Below are 14,581 nucleotides of genomic sequence, written 5' to 3' on the forward strand. Positions count from 1 at the left end.
CTTTTAGTTTTTTTTTTTTTAAAGAAATGATGTAACTAATTAAACAATATGAAATATACATATACAATATAGTATTTTCTAGTACGGCATTAATTACACGACATAATTAATTATATGAAAACAATAATAGGACAGAGTAGGAAACATTTGATTTAATTACCCGCGTTTTCCCAGCTTTGATAAAAATGAATAATTGAGACATAATTAAATTGGAGTACCGACGGATGGTCGAGTCGGATTGGGTCGGGTCCATGTGCAGATGCTAAAACTCCCAATGATTCAACCGATTCATACTTCCATGGATGGGTGGTCTCCTATGTATTTAATCACATTAAAATATGCACTATTAGTTTATATAAAAAAATTTCATCTAAGACGGTTTCACGGATTAATTTTGTGAGACAAATGTTCTATTTAAGTCATTCATAATAAATATTATTTTTTATACAAAAAAATATAAATTTTTATTGTAAGTATAAGTAGATTTAATATGTTACAAATAAAAATTTGTGAATTTATTTTATAAGAAACATACTCTGATATATGTACCTTCGTTTTAATTTTTTTGAAGATTAGATTTAGACTTTTGCTTTTTTGTTTTTGGGTACGTCCACAATACCCAATACCAACGCTACATATCTATATTTTATTTTTGTGTATTAGTTTATGTTGCACAATATATCGAACGATAAAGTATAGTAAACTTTCGTAAAAACCAGTGAACTAAATGGTGAAGAAAACACAGTAGAGCAAAGTTTAAAGTAAATCAAACTGAGGCTTGTACGAAGTACAATATCCTTAAAACAAATTTGTGTCCTTCTGTATGTGCTTCGAGGATCGTTTTGAACGTCTGTTTCACATGAGACAACGGAACAACCAGCAGTGACTTAGCACGAGATACTACTACGACGAACTAAAAAACGTACATTTACTTTATCACTGAAACTTAACGGAGGCCAAATAGAAATCTAACAAATATGAAATGCAAGAGAATGCTTGAAAGAGATAATATTTTCATGTATGTGAAACGAGGAATCGAATTGAGTCTAACAATTCCTTCGAAGCAGCTCCACTTCTCTCTCACATAGGTGATTCTATATTCTTCTCGTCAGAATCATTAAAAACCGTAAGTTATCCTCAACATTCACTGTTTCATAATAGAAATGGACTAGGGATAACACCCACAGTGATATACCGAATTAGTGCGATTAGGTTGTCCCATTGAACCTAGATCTTGGGATCTCCAGTCAGTGTAGGTTGGGTTTTCCTTCGCAGCAATTTATTCTATAGGCTTGAGCTCCATTACCCTTGACGATTTGGTAACTAACTCTCTGTTTAATCCATTGGTTAGTGGATCCACTGTATTATTATTTGACTTTACATAGTCAACATAGATAAACCCAGTTGAGAGTAGTTGTCTAATGGTATTGTGTCTACAATGTATATGCATAGACTTACCATTATACATATTATTTTGCGCCCTTCCAATCGCAGATTGGCTATCACAATTTATGCATATAGCCGACATAGGTTTTTCTCATCATAGAACATCTTCTAAGAATTGACGGAGCCATTCAACCTCTTCACCACATTTTTCGAGAGCTATAAACTCAGATTCCATCGTGGATCTGACTATTAAAGTCTGTTTAAAAGATTTCCATGCAATTTCTGCACCTCCTAAAGTGAATATAAATCTACTTGTATATTTTGATATTTTCATATTAGATATTCAATTAGCATCACTGTATCCTTCCATAATAGCGGGATATCTTGTATAATGCAGTCCAAGGTCACGAATGTACCTTTAAGTACCTTAACAATATGATAATTGCTTTCCAGTATTCAACTCTTGGGTCGTGAATCTACTCAATTTGCTTACTGCATAAGCTAAGTCTGGTCTGGTACAACTCATTAAGTACATCAGACTTCCAATAACTCGAGAGTATTCTAATTGAGATATACTCTCACCTCGATTATTTGATAGATGCTGACTGGTATCTATCGGGGTTTTAGCCAATGCAGAGTCATCTTTATTGAATTTCTCAAGTATTTTGTGTGATACCCTTGTCCCACATCTTAAAAATTAAAGATTTAAAATGAGTTTGTAATGGGCTTACAATGAACTTTTATAGCAACTTGGGTTAATCATTTTCGTAAAGGGATGACGAATACGAAGTTGTTGCTATATGGGCCCATTGTGCAGTCACGCAGTCGCGGGTCTGGGCTCAGGGCGTTACAGAATGGTATCAAAGCCCATCACCAGCAAGGAACACCAGGAAATAGGTGCTATGCGGGGCAAAGTGCTACGTACATGAGATCCACCTCTTGAACCTGCGGGGCAAAGTGCTACATGACGGGAGCCACCTCTTGAACATGTAGGAGCCACCTCTAGATTATCGGCGCTGGTTGATTGAGTGGTCAAGCCCCGCGGATAAGACGTCGTGTTCTGAAGGAGAGGTGATTGTGATACCCTTGTCCCACATCTTAAAAATTAAATATTTAAAATGAATTTATAATGGGCTTACAAAGAACTTCTATAGCAACTTGGGTTAATCATTTTCGTAAAGTGAGGACGAATACGAAGTAGTTGCTATAACGGCCCATTGTGCAGTCACGCAGCAGCGGGCCCGGGATCGGGGCGTGACATTTTATCCACATAATGTGACTGACTTAGAACTAGGCCTTCGGATGTTCTGTGAAATTTTAATTCCAAGAATCACATAGCCCAAATCTTTCATGTCAAATCTCGAGTTTTATAACTTCTTGGTGGATTTAATCATCTTATCATTACTATCAATGATAAGTATGTCATCTACGTAAAAACATAAAATGACATATCCATTTTCAGTATTCTTTATGTATACACATTTGTCACATTCACTAAATTTAAATCTACTTTCTATCATGGCTTTATTAAATTTTTCGTACCATTGCTTTGGTGCTTGTTTTAAGCCATACAGAGACTTCACCCGTTTACAAACCTTATTTTCTTACCCTGTCGCAGAAAATCCCTCAGGTTGTTCCATGTAAATTTCCTCTTCTAAATCTCCATTTAGAAAAGCTGTCTTTTCGTCCATTTGATGTACTTCAAGATTTCGCAAGGCGACAATCGTAAGTATCACACGAATAGAGGTTATTCTTGATACAGGAGAATATGTGTCAAATTAATCAAGCCCTTCATGTTGATGGTAACCTTTAATTACCAATCTGGATTTATACTTATCTATGGTTCCATCTGATTTCATTTTTCGTTTGAAAATCTATTTACAGCATAGTGATTTGCTTCCCGGAGGAAGATTCACTAATTCTCATGTATGGTTTTGTAAACTGAATTTCATTTCGGATTTCATAGTCTCTTTCCATAGAGGTCTCTCAGATGAACTCACTGCTTCCTTGAATCTTTGAGGTTCACTTTCCATCATGAAAGTGATGAAATCCGGACCAAATGATTTCTCAGTCCTAGCTCTTTTGCTATGTCTAGGTTCAATATCTTGGTTGAACTCTTGTTCTTTTTCAATCGTCTCATATAATCTTTTGGATGAACTTGGTTCTTTCATAGATTTTCAGGGAAATATGTGTTCAAAGAACGAAACATTTCTTGATTCTATTATCGTATTCTTATGAATATCAGGTATTTGAGATTGTGTATAAGAAAACGATACGTGCTACTGTTTTGAGCATATCCAATGAAAATGCAATCAACAGTTTTTGGTCATATATTTACTTTCTTTGGAGTGGGCACATCTATCTTGACAAGACACCCCCACACTCATAAGTATTGGTAAGAAGGACTTTTACCTTCGGGGCACCTATTTAAAAGGTATTTGCTGTTAGAATAGCTTCCCCCCACATGTTCTGAGGAAAACTAGAACTTAATAACAATGCATTCATCATTTCTTTCAATGTGCGATTCTTTCTCTCTACAATGCCATTTTGCTGAGCTGAGTAAGGTGCGGTTTTTTCGTGTTTGATGCCATGTTGAGCACAAAACTCAGCAAATGGTGATTTATATTCACCTCCACGGTCACTTCTTAGCACCTTAATTTTCTTGTTAAGTTGGTTTTCAACTTCACTTTTGTAGTGGACAAATTTTTCAATTGCTTCATCCTTACTTTTAAAAAGATACACATAATAAAATTTTGTTCTATCGTCAACAAAAGTAATAAAGTATTTATTTCCATCACGTATTTGCACACCTTTTAAATCACATACATGACTGTGAATTAGATCAAGTAGTTCACTATTTCTTTCAATTGTTCGAAAAGATGATCTTGTAGTTTTGCCTCAACACAAGTTTCGCATTTGTGTTGTTTATCAATTTGGAATGCATGAATATTTTTCATATTAATTAGCCTATGAATTGTATCATAATTAATATGTTCAAGTCTACCATGTCACAAACATGAAGACTCAAGCAAGTAAGAAAAAGTATTAACTTTATTAATCACAGGCTTAATAGCCATTACATTGAGCTTGAACAAATCATTGCTAACATAGCCTTTGCCTACAAACATTCCACTTTTTGACAAAACAACCTTATCTGACTCAAAGACAATGCGGAAACCATGCTTATTAAAAAGCGACCCAAACACCAAGTTCTTACGGATGTCTGGCACATACAACACATTATTAAGAGTCAGCTATTTTTCAGAATTCATGTTTAGAACAACCTTTCCTTAACCCTTGATCTCAAAAGTAGAGGAATTTCCCATGAACATTTTTTCCCATTCTTGGATTCCTCAAGGTTTGCAAACATTTCCTTGTTAGAGCAAATATAGCGAGTGACACTAGTGTCGATCCACCACTCCCTTGGGTTTGAATCCACCAGATTAATTTCAGATATTACAGCACATATATTCATGTTTGAAACCTCTTGACATATGTTCTCCACCACATTCATCTCTCGGTTTCTCTTTGGATTCTTACATTCAGATGCCTTGTGACTCATGCCATCATAGTTATAGCATTTTCCAGAGAAATTCTTTTAAACGCCTCCCTTGGGTCACATGTTCATTTTTTTGTTTGAGGGAGAGAAGTTTCTTTTTTCGAGCTTTGACCATGCTCGAAAACATTTGCTTTGACACCAACTGGGGAAAACAATCGTCTTTCAGAATCTTATTGTCTTCCTCGATGCGAAGTCGAACAATGAGCTCTTCAACATTCATCTCCTTGAGATTGTGCTTCAAATAATTTTGAAATCCTTCCAAGTTGGTGGCAGATTCTCAACAATAACAGCCACTTGGAAAGATTCGCTCAGAGTCATCCCCTCTCCGTGAATCTCGTGAAGAATCACTTGGAGTTCTTGAACTTTGCTGATAACCAGCTTTGAATCCACCATTTTAAAATCCAGAAAGCGGCCTAAAAGAAACTTTTTGGCTCCGGCATCCTCGGTTTTGTTCTTTATGTCAAGGAATTCCCATAGTTTTTTAGCCGTTCTCTTTTCGCAAAACACATTGTAGAGCGAATCGACCAATCTGTTCAGTACATAGTTTCGGCATAAGAAATCAGAATGATTCCATGCCTCCACTGCACCGACATATTCAACATCTCCCTCAACCTCTTTGAGTTTATGAGTATCCTCAGAGAGAAATCTGGCCAAGTTCAGCATTGTCAAGTAGAACAACATTTTCTGCTGCCATTTTTGAAGTCTTCACCAGTTAACTTCTCAGGTTTTTGTCGTGAGTAGCCGAAACAGCAATATCAGCAGCACGTGGGGCAAGTTGAGGCGTCACAGTGGTATGAGGGACAACAAAACCAGTTTCCCTCAACACATTTGTTTTAGAAGCCATATTAAAAGTAAGCACGTAATGAGTATCTGTTTTAAGTTTCTTGCACAATGTATCGAACGATAAAGTACAATAAACTTTAGTAAAAATCGACGAACTAAATGATGAAGAAAACACAGTAGATCAAAGCTTAAAATAAACCAAACCGAGGCCTGTACAAATTACAACGTCCTTAAAACAGATTTGTCCCATTCTGTGCATGCTTCGAGTATCGTCTTGGACGAATATTTCTCACGATACAACGGAACAACCATCAGTGACTTAGCACGAGGCGCTACTACGACGAACTGAAAACGTACCTTTACTTTATCAACGAAATTTAACATAGGCCAAATAGAAAGCTAACAATCTGAAATGCAAGAGAATACTTGAAAGAGATAAGATTTTCATGTATATGAAATGAGAAAATGAACACAATATTTATAAGCCCCAAAATGTACATAAGAGTCATGCAAGATTAAATAACTCAATTAATCTTCCAGTTAACTCAAGAATATGAAGAACCAAAAGCATTAAATTAACTCAAGAATGTGGAAAGTCAAAAAACACTTCCACAATACTGAGCTACAACTAACTCAAAAATGTGGATAGCCAAGAGACACTCCCACATTCATGAGATATAATTTTTATTCAAACTCTAAATTTAATTCAAATTTCCAATAGTTTCAAGAATGATGACGGGGAATGATGATTGGAGTTGTTATATTTCTTGGATCGTATCAGCCCCTTGATAATATTCAAATCTATTTAAAAATAGATCTCTTGTTGCTGTTATTTGATGTGTATTGAGTAAACAATTGAGTTAATTTATTCAGTCTGAGGTCTTGTATTTGAAGAATACGAGAGAAACAACTTCTAGATAATGTCATGAAAAACTCATGGTGATACGAGGCTCAAAATTGAGATAACCTATAGTCATTATAACTATAGTGAACAAACTTCGTATGACATACCGATATTATTTGGAATAATTTTGTTATAATTAAATATCAAATTTAAAAACTTGTCAAAAATTTAAAATTTTGATGTTAGATTAAATTGTTAAATTTGGACTAATAGACCAAAAGAAATATGACTTCATTTTTATATTTTTATAATCGATTGATAGAAACTGGATAAAACATTTTTAAAAAATGAAGGAATTATACAATGGAACCCCACATAGGTGAGACAAAGTGAAAATAATCCCCTGTTTTTTACGCTCCTCTCTCTGCCAATATAATGCCTTCAGTAGACAACACTGACACACACTCTCTCACCTCAAACTGTTCTTTTTCTTTGTAACATAATATATACACACATATATACATATACTGTACAAGTTCTTGAAATATTGCTGCTATTCTACCTGAAATCTACAGTTCGATATTTTGCTGCTATTTCTCCATTTCTTATGGAGAGGGCTCAGCTTCAGCCGATATCTAGGCCACCAGAAACTCCGATGGAGCCAATGGAGTTTCTGTCACGTTCTTGGAGTGTTTCGGCCTTTGAAGTTACTAAAGTTTTAGCTCCACCACCACCTATGCTTCCGCCGAGGAGCAACCACATAAAAAACGCCGTAATAAGGGGTGGAGGCGGTGAGACTATACATGAAGATGTACCCGATGACTTGGAGGCTGCTTCGGCCACTGTTTCCGGGAACCCTTTCTACTTTGCTTCTTCCGAGACCTCTCAGCTTGTTATGGATCGTATCATGTCTCATTCTGTAAGTGAAGGCTCGATATTGCTTGTGAGATCAAGAAGCTATTTTTATGCGCAACATGAGTGTTTCTTTTTTGTGCTATGTTTGAACTTTGACATCACATTAGTTTGATTTTACACGCGCTTTGTTTTTTTTGTCTCTCCAAGTGCGTTGATGCAGTTGAACTATCTTGAATTTGACTTGTTCCACTGGTGCCAAGAAAATTAATTCCTTTTTGTCTATATTCTATTCGGGTGTTTGTCAGCGGGTTTGTGTCTGCTTGTGAATATTTTTTTATTATTTCGACTAAAATCAGCAGTCCTGTGTTTCTTGGTTTTTGACAAGGGGGTTATTGCAATTTTCTGGTCCTTTTTTGTTCTTTTATTGATTTTGAGGATTAAGGTTGCCAAAATCAAATATGTTGATTCTTGCTGTTTTGTTTTCGTTCTTATGTTTCTGTGTTTTGTTTGGTTGGACTGTATTGCTCTCCAAGTTTGTCAAATAAAGAAGCATTCATTTTAGGTGTAATTGTATATGTGAAAACAAAGAGTTTCTTGGAACTTTAAGCTATTTAGAGTGCATTTAATAAGTAGACTTGTTTCCTTGGGGAAGATAGATCAAATCAAAATCAAACATAAAACAATCCCTGGATTTTCAATTTTTCAAGATTCATTCTCTCCCCTTAAATCCCATTTCTTATTATCTAGCACTAGGACTAGACTACAAAGTATGATAATCGAACTTCTTGTTCTTTGACACGATGTGTGTACAACATGTGCAGCAGGATGTATCCCCACGTACTTCGGGAAGGCTATCACACAGCAGCGGCCCTCTCAATGGAGGCCAGAGCTGCGTCTCTCTCACTGACAGCCCCCCTACTTCCCCCTCTGAAATCGATGACCCAAAGGTTTTACTTTTACCATTGTTTAGTTTCTTCATATTTTTCTTGTTAGCTTCTTGAATGTAACCTTCCTTTGCTTTTTATTTACTCATCTTACTTTAGTTTCACTCTTTCCTGGTGTTGGAATTGGGGAAGTTTGTTTAATTTTTTCTTGGGATTATGTACTCTGTTTCGGTGACAACGCACACATATGTACATAAAGAGCGTATTTCAGCTTTCTCTTTGCCCAAAAACGTACTCGGAATGTGTCAAAAGATTACTACGTGACTACGTCGACGCCTTTCCTTATTCTACTCATCAAAATTTATACTTCTTTCAGTATATTTTGTTTCTGGGAATTTGAGACTTAAACTCGGATTATTTGCGGTATCATACCATGATATATACAAATATATGCATCTTTTTCCAAGAAATATTATGTGGTTACCAAGATATGGAACTTTGTCATTTTCAGATGAAGATAAATGAAAAAAGTAAAAATATGTATAATTTGTACATGGTCCATGAAGTGATGGGGTGGCCATCCTACCATCTCAACCTCTTGGGTACAAGAATAATGACAAAGTTATGGTACAGTAATGTCAATCTTCTTCATGATCATGAATTGGAATGATTTATTTATGAAATTTATCCTATTATTATTTAGCACCAAAGGTGTTTACGAAATTAATGATGAAGGGACCACAATATTAGTTTGTGGTTCATGTTGGTTTGAGAAGAGGGACCAAATTTATGACAAGAAAAATGGTCCAGCTGTTATGGGATGTGTCCTAATGGTTTTATTAATTGAATCTAATTAAATTTTGGTATGTTTGATTAAGACCTTGTACAACGAAAGCTTCTATTTTTCCAATGCTGACGTGGATTTGTACATGTAGAATTCACAATGGAGCATTCCGGTGAGCAACCAGTACAAGGGTTGCGCCGCTAGTGGTGGAGGAAAAACATTGGGGCGATGGTTGAAAGACCGAAGAGAGAAAAAGAAAGAGGAGGCAAGGGTGCAAAACGCACAGCTACATGCTACCATTTCGGTTGCAGGGGTTGCTGCTGCTATAGCTGCGATTGCTGCGGCCACTGCTGCGTCGTCCCGTGCTGGAAAAGATGAACAGATGGCGAAAACCGACATGGCTGTTGCATCTGCCGCCACGTTGGTGGCTGCACAATGTGTTGAAGCAGCTGAGCTGATGGGAGCCGAGCGGGAACGCTTGGCTTCAGTCGTGAGCTCAGCTGTTAATGTTCATTCAGCTGGTGATATAATGACCTTGACAGCTGCTGCAGCTACAGGTAACATACTTTCATATTTCTTTGTAAAATTATGGGAAAGTTTGGAACTATAAGAACTTATGTTTGCAAAAAAAAAAATAAAAAAATATTGAGCACTGATCCGATCCTTTCAAGAAGTAGGAGCACGATTGCTGGTTGGCTTCTTGATTTTGAATTCTTGGATTAAAAAGTTTCATGTGTTTTCAGGCGACAATTCTTATGTCTAATCTAATGTCACCACCTTTATGTTGATTTGCTATTGATTTTGAAGCACTACGTGGTGCTGCCACATTGAAGGCAAGAGCGATGAAGGAGGTGTGGAACATTGCATCTGTGATCCCTGTGGACAAGGGAATGAGAGTTATAAATGGTGGGAGCGATAATGGAAGTTCAAATGACAGTTTTAGTGGGGAACTTGTTCCAGGAAAAAATTTTCTTGGAATCTGCAGTAGAGAATTGCTAGCCAAGGGTTGTGAACTTCTGAAAAGAACGCGCAAGGGTAAATTTCTATTCTCTAAGTTAAGTTTGTAAACTAATCCGTATTTGCTAAAAAAATTCTATGATTAGCAAAGCAAATAAATATGAATTGATCAAGTTTAATTGCCAAAAACTTGTTTATCTCCAATAGTTTTTGTTCCTCGTAGATTTTGTGTAGAGCAGATCCAGTGCAAACTGGTAGCCATTTTAGCCCCTTCCGATAAAAAGGTTTTCGACTACATTTCAGATTTTGGTAGATGACAGTTCTATTTCCTTTGCTATTTGCAGGTGATCTTCATTGGAAAATAGTATCTGTATACATAAACAGAATGGGACAGGTAATCTTTTGTTCTATCGTGATCGACCCATCGATACTATTTTTGAGTCACTTCGGATATCGAATCACACTTTACACTGTATGGATATCATGGAAACTTCTTTCAAGCACGGAAGTGTTGAAATGTTTACATTGTATCTGCTTTTTTACACTTGGATCTTTTGATCCATAATCATAATATCTTTCAAATTTGGCAGGTGATGCTCAAGATGAAGAGTAGACATGTTGTTGGGACCATTACTAAAAAGAAAAAGAGTTAGTTTATGTTTCTTTATTTGTTATCTACAATTTTATATTCTTGCTTTTGTCTTTTCAGTGATAATGAGATCATAATCTTAGGATGTGGGGCTTTTTTCTATGTTGGGATTTGAGAAAGTAGAGTGTGAGATCTCAGTGGAAATTTAAAAATAAAAAGTTGCAATCTTTGTCATCTTTTGGAATTTCAGATATAGTCTTGGAGGTGTTGAAAGATATCCCGCCATGGGCCGGTCGCCATCTTCTGGAAGGCAGCGAGCACCGGAGATATTTCGCGTTGAAGACAGTTGCACGAGGAGTAGTCGAGTTCGAGTGTAGGAATCAAAGAGAATATGATATGTGGACTCAAGGGGTTTCAAGATTACTCGCAATTGCAGCAGCAGATGAGAACATTAGACACAAGATCTGAAACTCGAGCAAATGGATTTAGTCTATCCTTATAGAAGCATATTTCTCTATCCTTTTGGGCTGTGCACTAACAAATATATCTTGGGTGGTTTTTTTTTTTTTTTTTTCACCTCGTGTTTTCGTTGTAAAAATGGGAATTTAAGTATGGTTAATGAAATGCAGTCTTTTTTACTTGGTCATTTTGGGTTTGTATATTTTGAAGGAAAAGGCTAGAAAACAACGTGAATAAAGTCTTTCTATGCTGTGGGAAAGAAGAATTGTGGATTGGATCTTGTGCTGGAGTTTGTTTGGTCAAAAAGGAGAAGAGGTCCTTTTTTTCAGAATTATATTATATATATATAAATATAAATAAACATATAAACAATAAAGAACAATACAAGACAAGCACGTAATCTAGATTCTATATCCTTTTATGGATTGGCTTTAGATCAATTCAAAGTCCTTAGGCTAATGTGTCGAAATCTACAATGAAATAATTTGAACAATAGTAGGATAACATGACAAAATGAGACATCCAAAGAAACGAGGTTTACTAATCAAGGATTAATCTATGCTTGTCTGCTTGGCCATCGATCAGTCATCCCCGCCGATGATGGCGAGAAGATATAAGAACAAGTTAATTATGTCGAGGAAAAGGCACATAGCAGCGTCGATGTACTCGTCGTAACTAAACCTCTTGATCAGATTATCGGTGTCATATATGATAAAACCAGAGAAAACCAACGCTCCCACGCATCCAATCACCTGCTCCCCTAATCTCCCCATGGGAAACACAATCTGTTATCCGATACAGCAAATTAAATTCGATTTAGTACAAGGTATCAATATAGACAAACACGGTTTGCATGCATCATTATTATCAGATAGGCACTTTAAGAAACGAACAAAACAAACCAAGGATGGTAAATTCGATTCCAACATCGATCAGACTCATGGGCCGCCGGATGCATGAATTTTCCACCAAAGATATAAACGTTGGACAAATCAAGAAAATGCAAACTAGTACGATATAAAGAATGGTATTTCTACTTCAGGGAAAGAAATTTCGCACCTAAAACGCTAAAAACGGATTCTTTTTCAATCATATGATCATGATGGATATAGTTATCAAAAGAATTTAGATACAAAAGGAAGGTGAAAATGAACAAACATACCCGTAGAAGTCCGAAAGCAATTAATAACAAGAGAGCGCAGAGTAAGAAGGGTCCCAAGAAGCTAAAATCGCAGCCTCGTTTAGCCGCGACAAATGTGAAAATAGTGAGAGCAATAGTGACGAGGAGTGTTAGACCAGCTGCTATCAGCACAGCTTCACCTGTCCATGAATTACAATTTATAAGCATTGAAATATAACACTTAATGCAAATTTTCCCATTATGATCACACAAAATCAATAAATCTCCACAACATATTTTTGGGTTTTAGATAATGTTTCCTAATGATTCTTTATAATTTTTTGTTTTTGTTTTTCCAAACCGACAAGAAAGGAGTAGAAGGATTCAACTGTCTAAACTTTAAAATCGTTAATGCTATTCATTTTTATCAATTTTTTCTATGCATATTTAGTTACTCATTCCGAATGCTTTTATATACATATTCTTCTACCTGAATTCTTTATCCTCCTGTTTAGTCTTTCGACTAAAATATGTAGGTAAAAACTTGTGTGAGACGGTCTCACGAGTCGTATTTTGTGAGACGGATCTCTTATTTCGGTCATCCATGAAAAAATATTACTTTTTATGCTAAGAGTATTATTTTTTATCGTGAATATTGGTAGGGTTGAACCGTCTCGCAGATAAAGATTCGTGAGACCGTCTCACGAGAGACGTACTCAAATATGTAATCCCGCTCTAATTTCGAAGTCATATTCCTCACACATACACATACATCAAGGATGGGAGATGAATGCAAACATTACCTTTCTTCTGAGTGCAAACAGCACCGATCATTAAGGACATAGCAATGGTGAAGAGAAACAAGATGACATAGTTCCATGGATGTCGTTTGCTGAAACAAAACATCATCATGCACACTGCATTCAATTCAAGAAAATCATCAATAACTTCTTCTTGTTTTTTTGTTTGTTTGTAACATTATAAATCAAGCAAATTATAATTAATTTGTGACGTGAATCTCGATTAACACTACCAAAAGTATTAAAATATTAATTTAATTCCCATAATTGCTCCCATGCATACGTTTCATGAAAATGGTTTATTCAGAAAATACCAATTATTATAAACATACAAATCTTTGTTTCCATATATATTTCTTGGAAATAATCAGGAATGATTTGTATATTGTTTGAAAAATTCTAATACATGCCAATGTTCGTGAAATAATTTTTTTAAAGATTTGACTCACAAACGAAGGTAAGAACCATGGCCGCGATCATGACGTAAAGCCCGTTCGGAGTTCTCATAAATTCTCGAACCGGATGAACCATAAACATGGCAATAGCGACCCCGAAAGCCAGAAGTAACTGCACGCACAGGATGGAATAAACTTTGCGGATGAAACCCCATCGCATCTGCGGATCCTCTACCATGCCCGGGTACAATTGCCCGGCGTTCCCCAATTCGACGTCTCTTTTCCCATAAAATGTTGCCATTCTTTCAACCCTTTTTCTCCAAGTTTTGAGATATATTGTATTTCTGGGTTTAATTTTTGTCTCCAAGTTTTTGGATTTTCTTTATGATTAATGCGTGAATCAACCCTGGAAAACGATAAGGGTTGATATGTTGTTGTTTAGATTGAAACTAGGAATCTGAAAAATTTGTGAAATTAATGGAAGATGACAGGCAAACGAGTTTTGATTCCGAAAGTGTAGGGATTTTACGTGTGAATATTGATTGATATGGAAATAAATATCAGATCGTTTTTTTTTTTTTAAATAAATAAATTGATATCTATGATTCTTTATTGTTTTGTCTATTCTATATTTTGAGGGAGAATTTAGAGCGATTAAATTTAGACAATTTTCAGCCAATGGATAAAAATATTGTTTCACTTCATAGATAAGGGATATAACATTAGGCATGTTACCAGGCTTGTTCGGCACCAGATTAAACCAGTTCCGGATTGGAGGGTGATGAAACCGAAGTAATCTTATTTGATATCGTATTCCGGATATAGGCAAAAACTTGTGTGAGACGGTCTCACGGATCGTATTTTGTGAGATTTGGGTAATCCATGAAAAAATATTACTTTTTATGCTAAGAGTAATAGTTTTTATTGTGAATATCGGTAGGGATTGACCCGTCTCACAGAAAAATATTCGTGAGACCCTCTCACAAAATACATAATCTTGGATTTAATGGATTGAAACTGTAGCCAAATCCAAAACCGAAATCGAATTAAGCTACATTGAAATCAGATTGAGACCAAATCGGAATCTATTAAAAAAAAACATTATGTATCTAAATAAATTAGATCTAAATTTCATGTCAATTCTTAATTTCTTTAATAATTATCTA

The 14,581-nt window shown here is 35.8% G+C and overlaps 2 protein-coding genes across 3 annotated transcripts; one reads left to right on the forward strand and one right to left on the reverse strand.

Annotated features, from left to right (window-relative positions):
* Window positions 1-6,990: 6,990 nt before the first annotated feature.
* On the forward strand, window positions 6,991-11,287 carry LOC142504544 (VAN3-binding protein-like). 2 transcript variants are annotated; one of them, XM_075617390.1, is made up of 7 exons: window positions 6,991-7,491; window positions 8,252-8,374; window positions 9,247-9,652; window positions 9,903-10,130; window positions 10,397-10,446; window positions 10,643-10,700; window positions 10,892-11,287. In XM_075617390.1, exons 1-7 carry the CDS (start codon window positions 7,180-7,182, stop codon window positions 11,107-11,109), a joined length of 1,395 nt encoding a protein of 464 aa, XP_075473505.1. In that variant the 5' UTR covers window positions 6,991-7,179; the 3' UTR covers window positions 11,110-11,287. The 2 variants fall into 2 exon arrangements, with proteins under 2 accessions (XP_075473505.1, XP_075473504.1); XM_075617389.1 differs by having other exon boundaries at window positions 6,995-7,491; window positions 8,249-8,374.
* Window positions 11,288-11,491: 204 nt separating this feature from the next.
* Window positions 11,492-13,923, reverse strand: LOC142556529 (protein LIFEGUARD 4-like). Its single transcript, XM_075667987.1, has 4 exons — window positions 13,470-13,923; window positions 13,024-13,137; window positions 12,263-12,420; window positions 11,492-11,885 (listed from the first exon to the last, which is right to left on the reverse strand). The coding sequence occupies exons 1-4, from the start codon at window positions 13,714-13,716 to the stop codon at window positions 11,682-11,684; spliced, it is 723 nt and encodes a 240-aa protein (XP_075524102.1). The 5' UTR covers window positions 13,717-13,923; the 3' UTR covers window positions 11,492-11,681.
* Window positions 13,924-14,581: the final 658 nt, after the last annotated feature.

The sequence above is a fragment of the Primulina tabacum genome, chromosome 9 (assembly GCF_025594145.1).
Source record: "Primulina tabacum isolate GXHZ01 chromosome 9, ASM2559414v2, whole genome shotgun sequence".
Classification (NCBI taxonomy): Eukaryota; Viridiplantae; Streptophyta; class Magnoliopsida; order Lamiales; family Gesneriaceae; genus Primulina; species Primulina tabacum.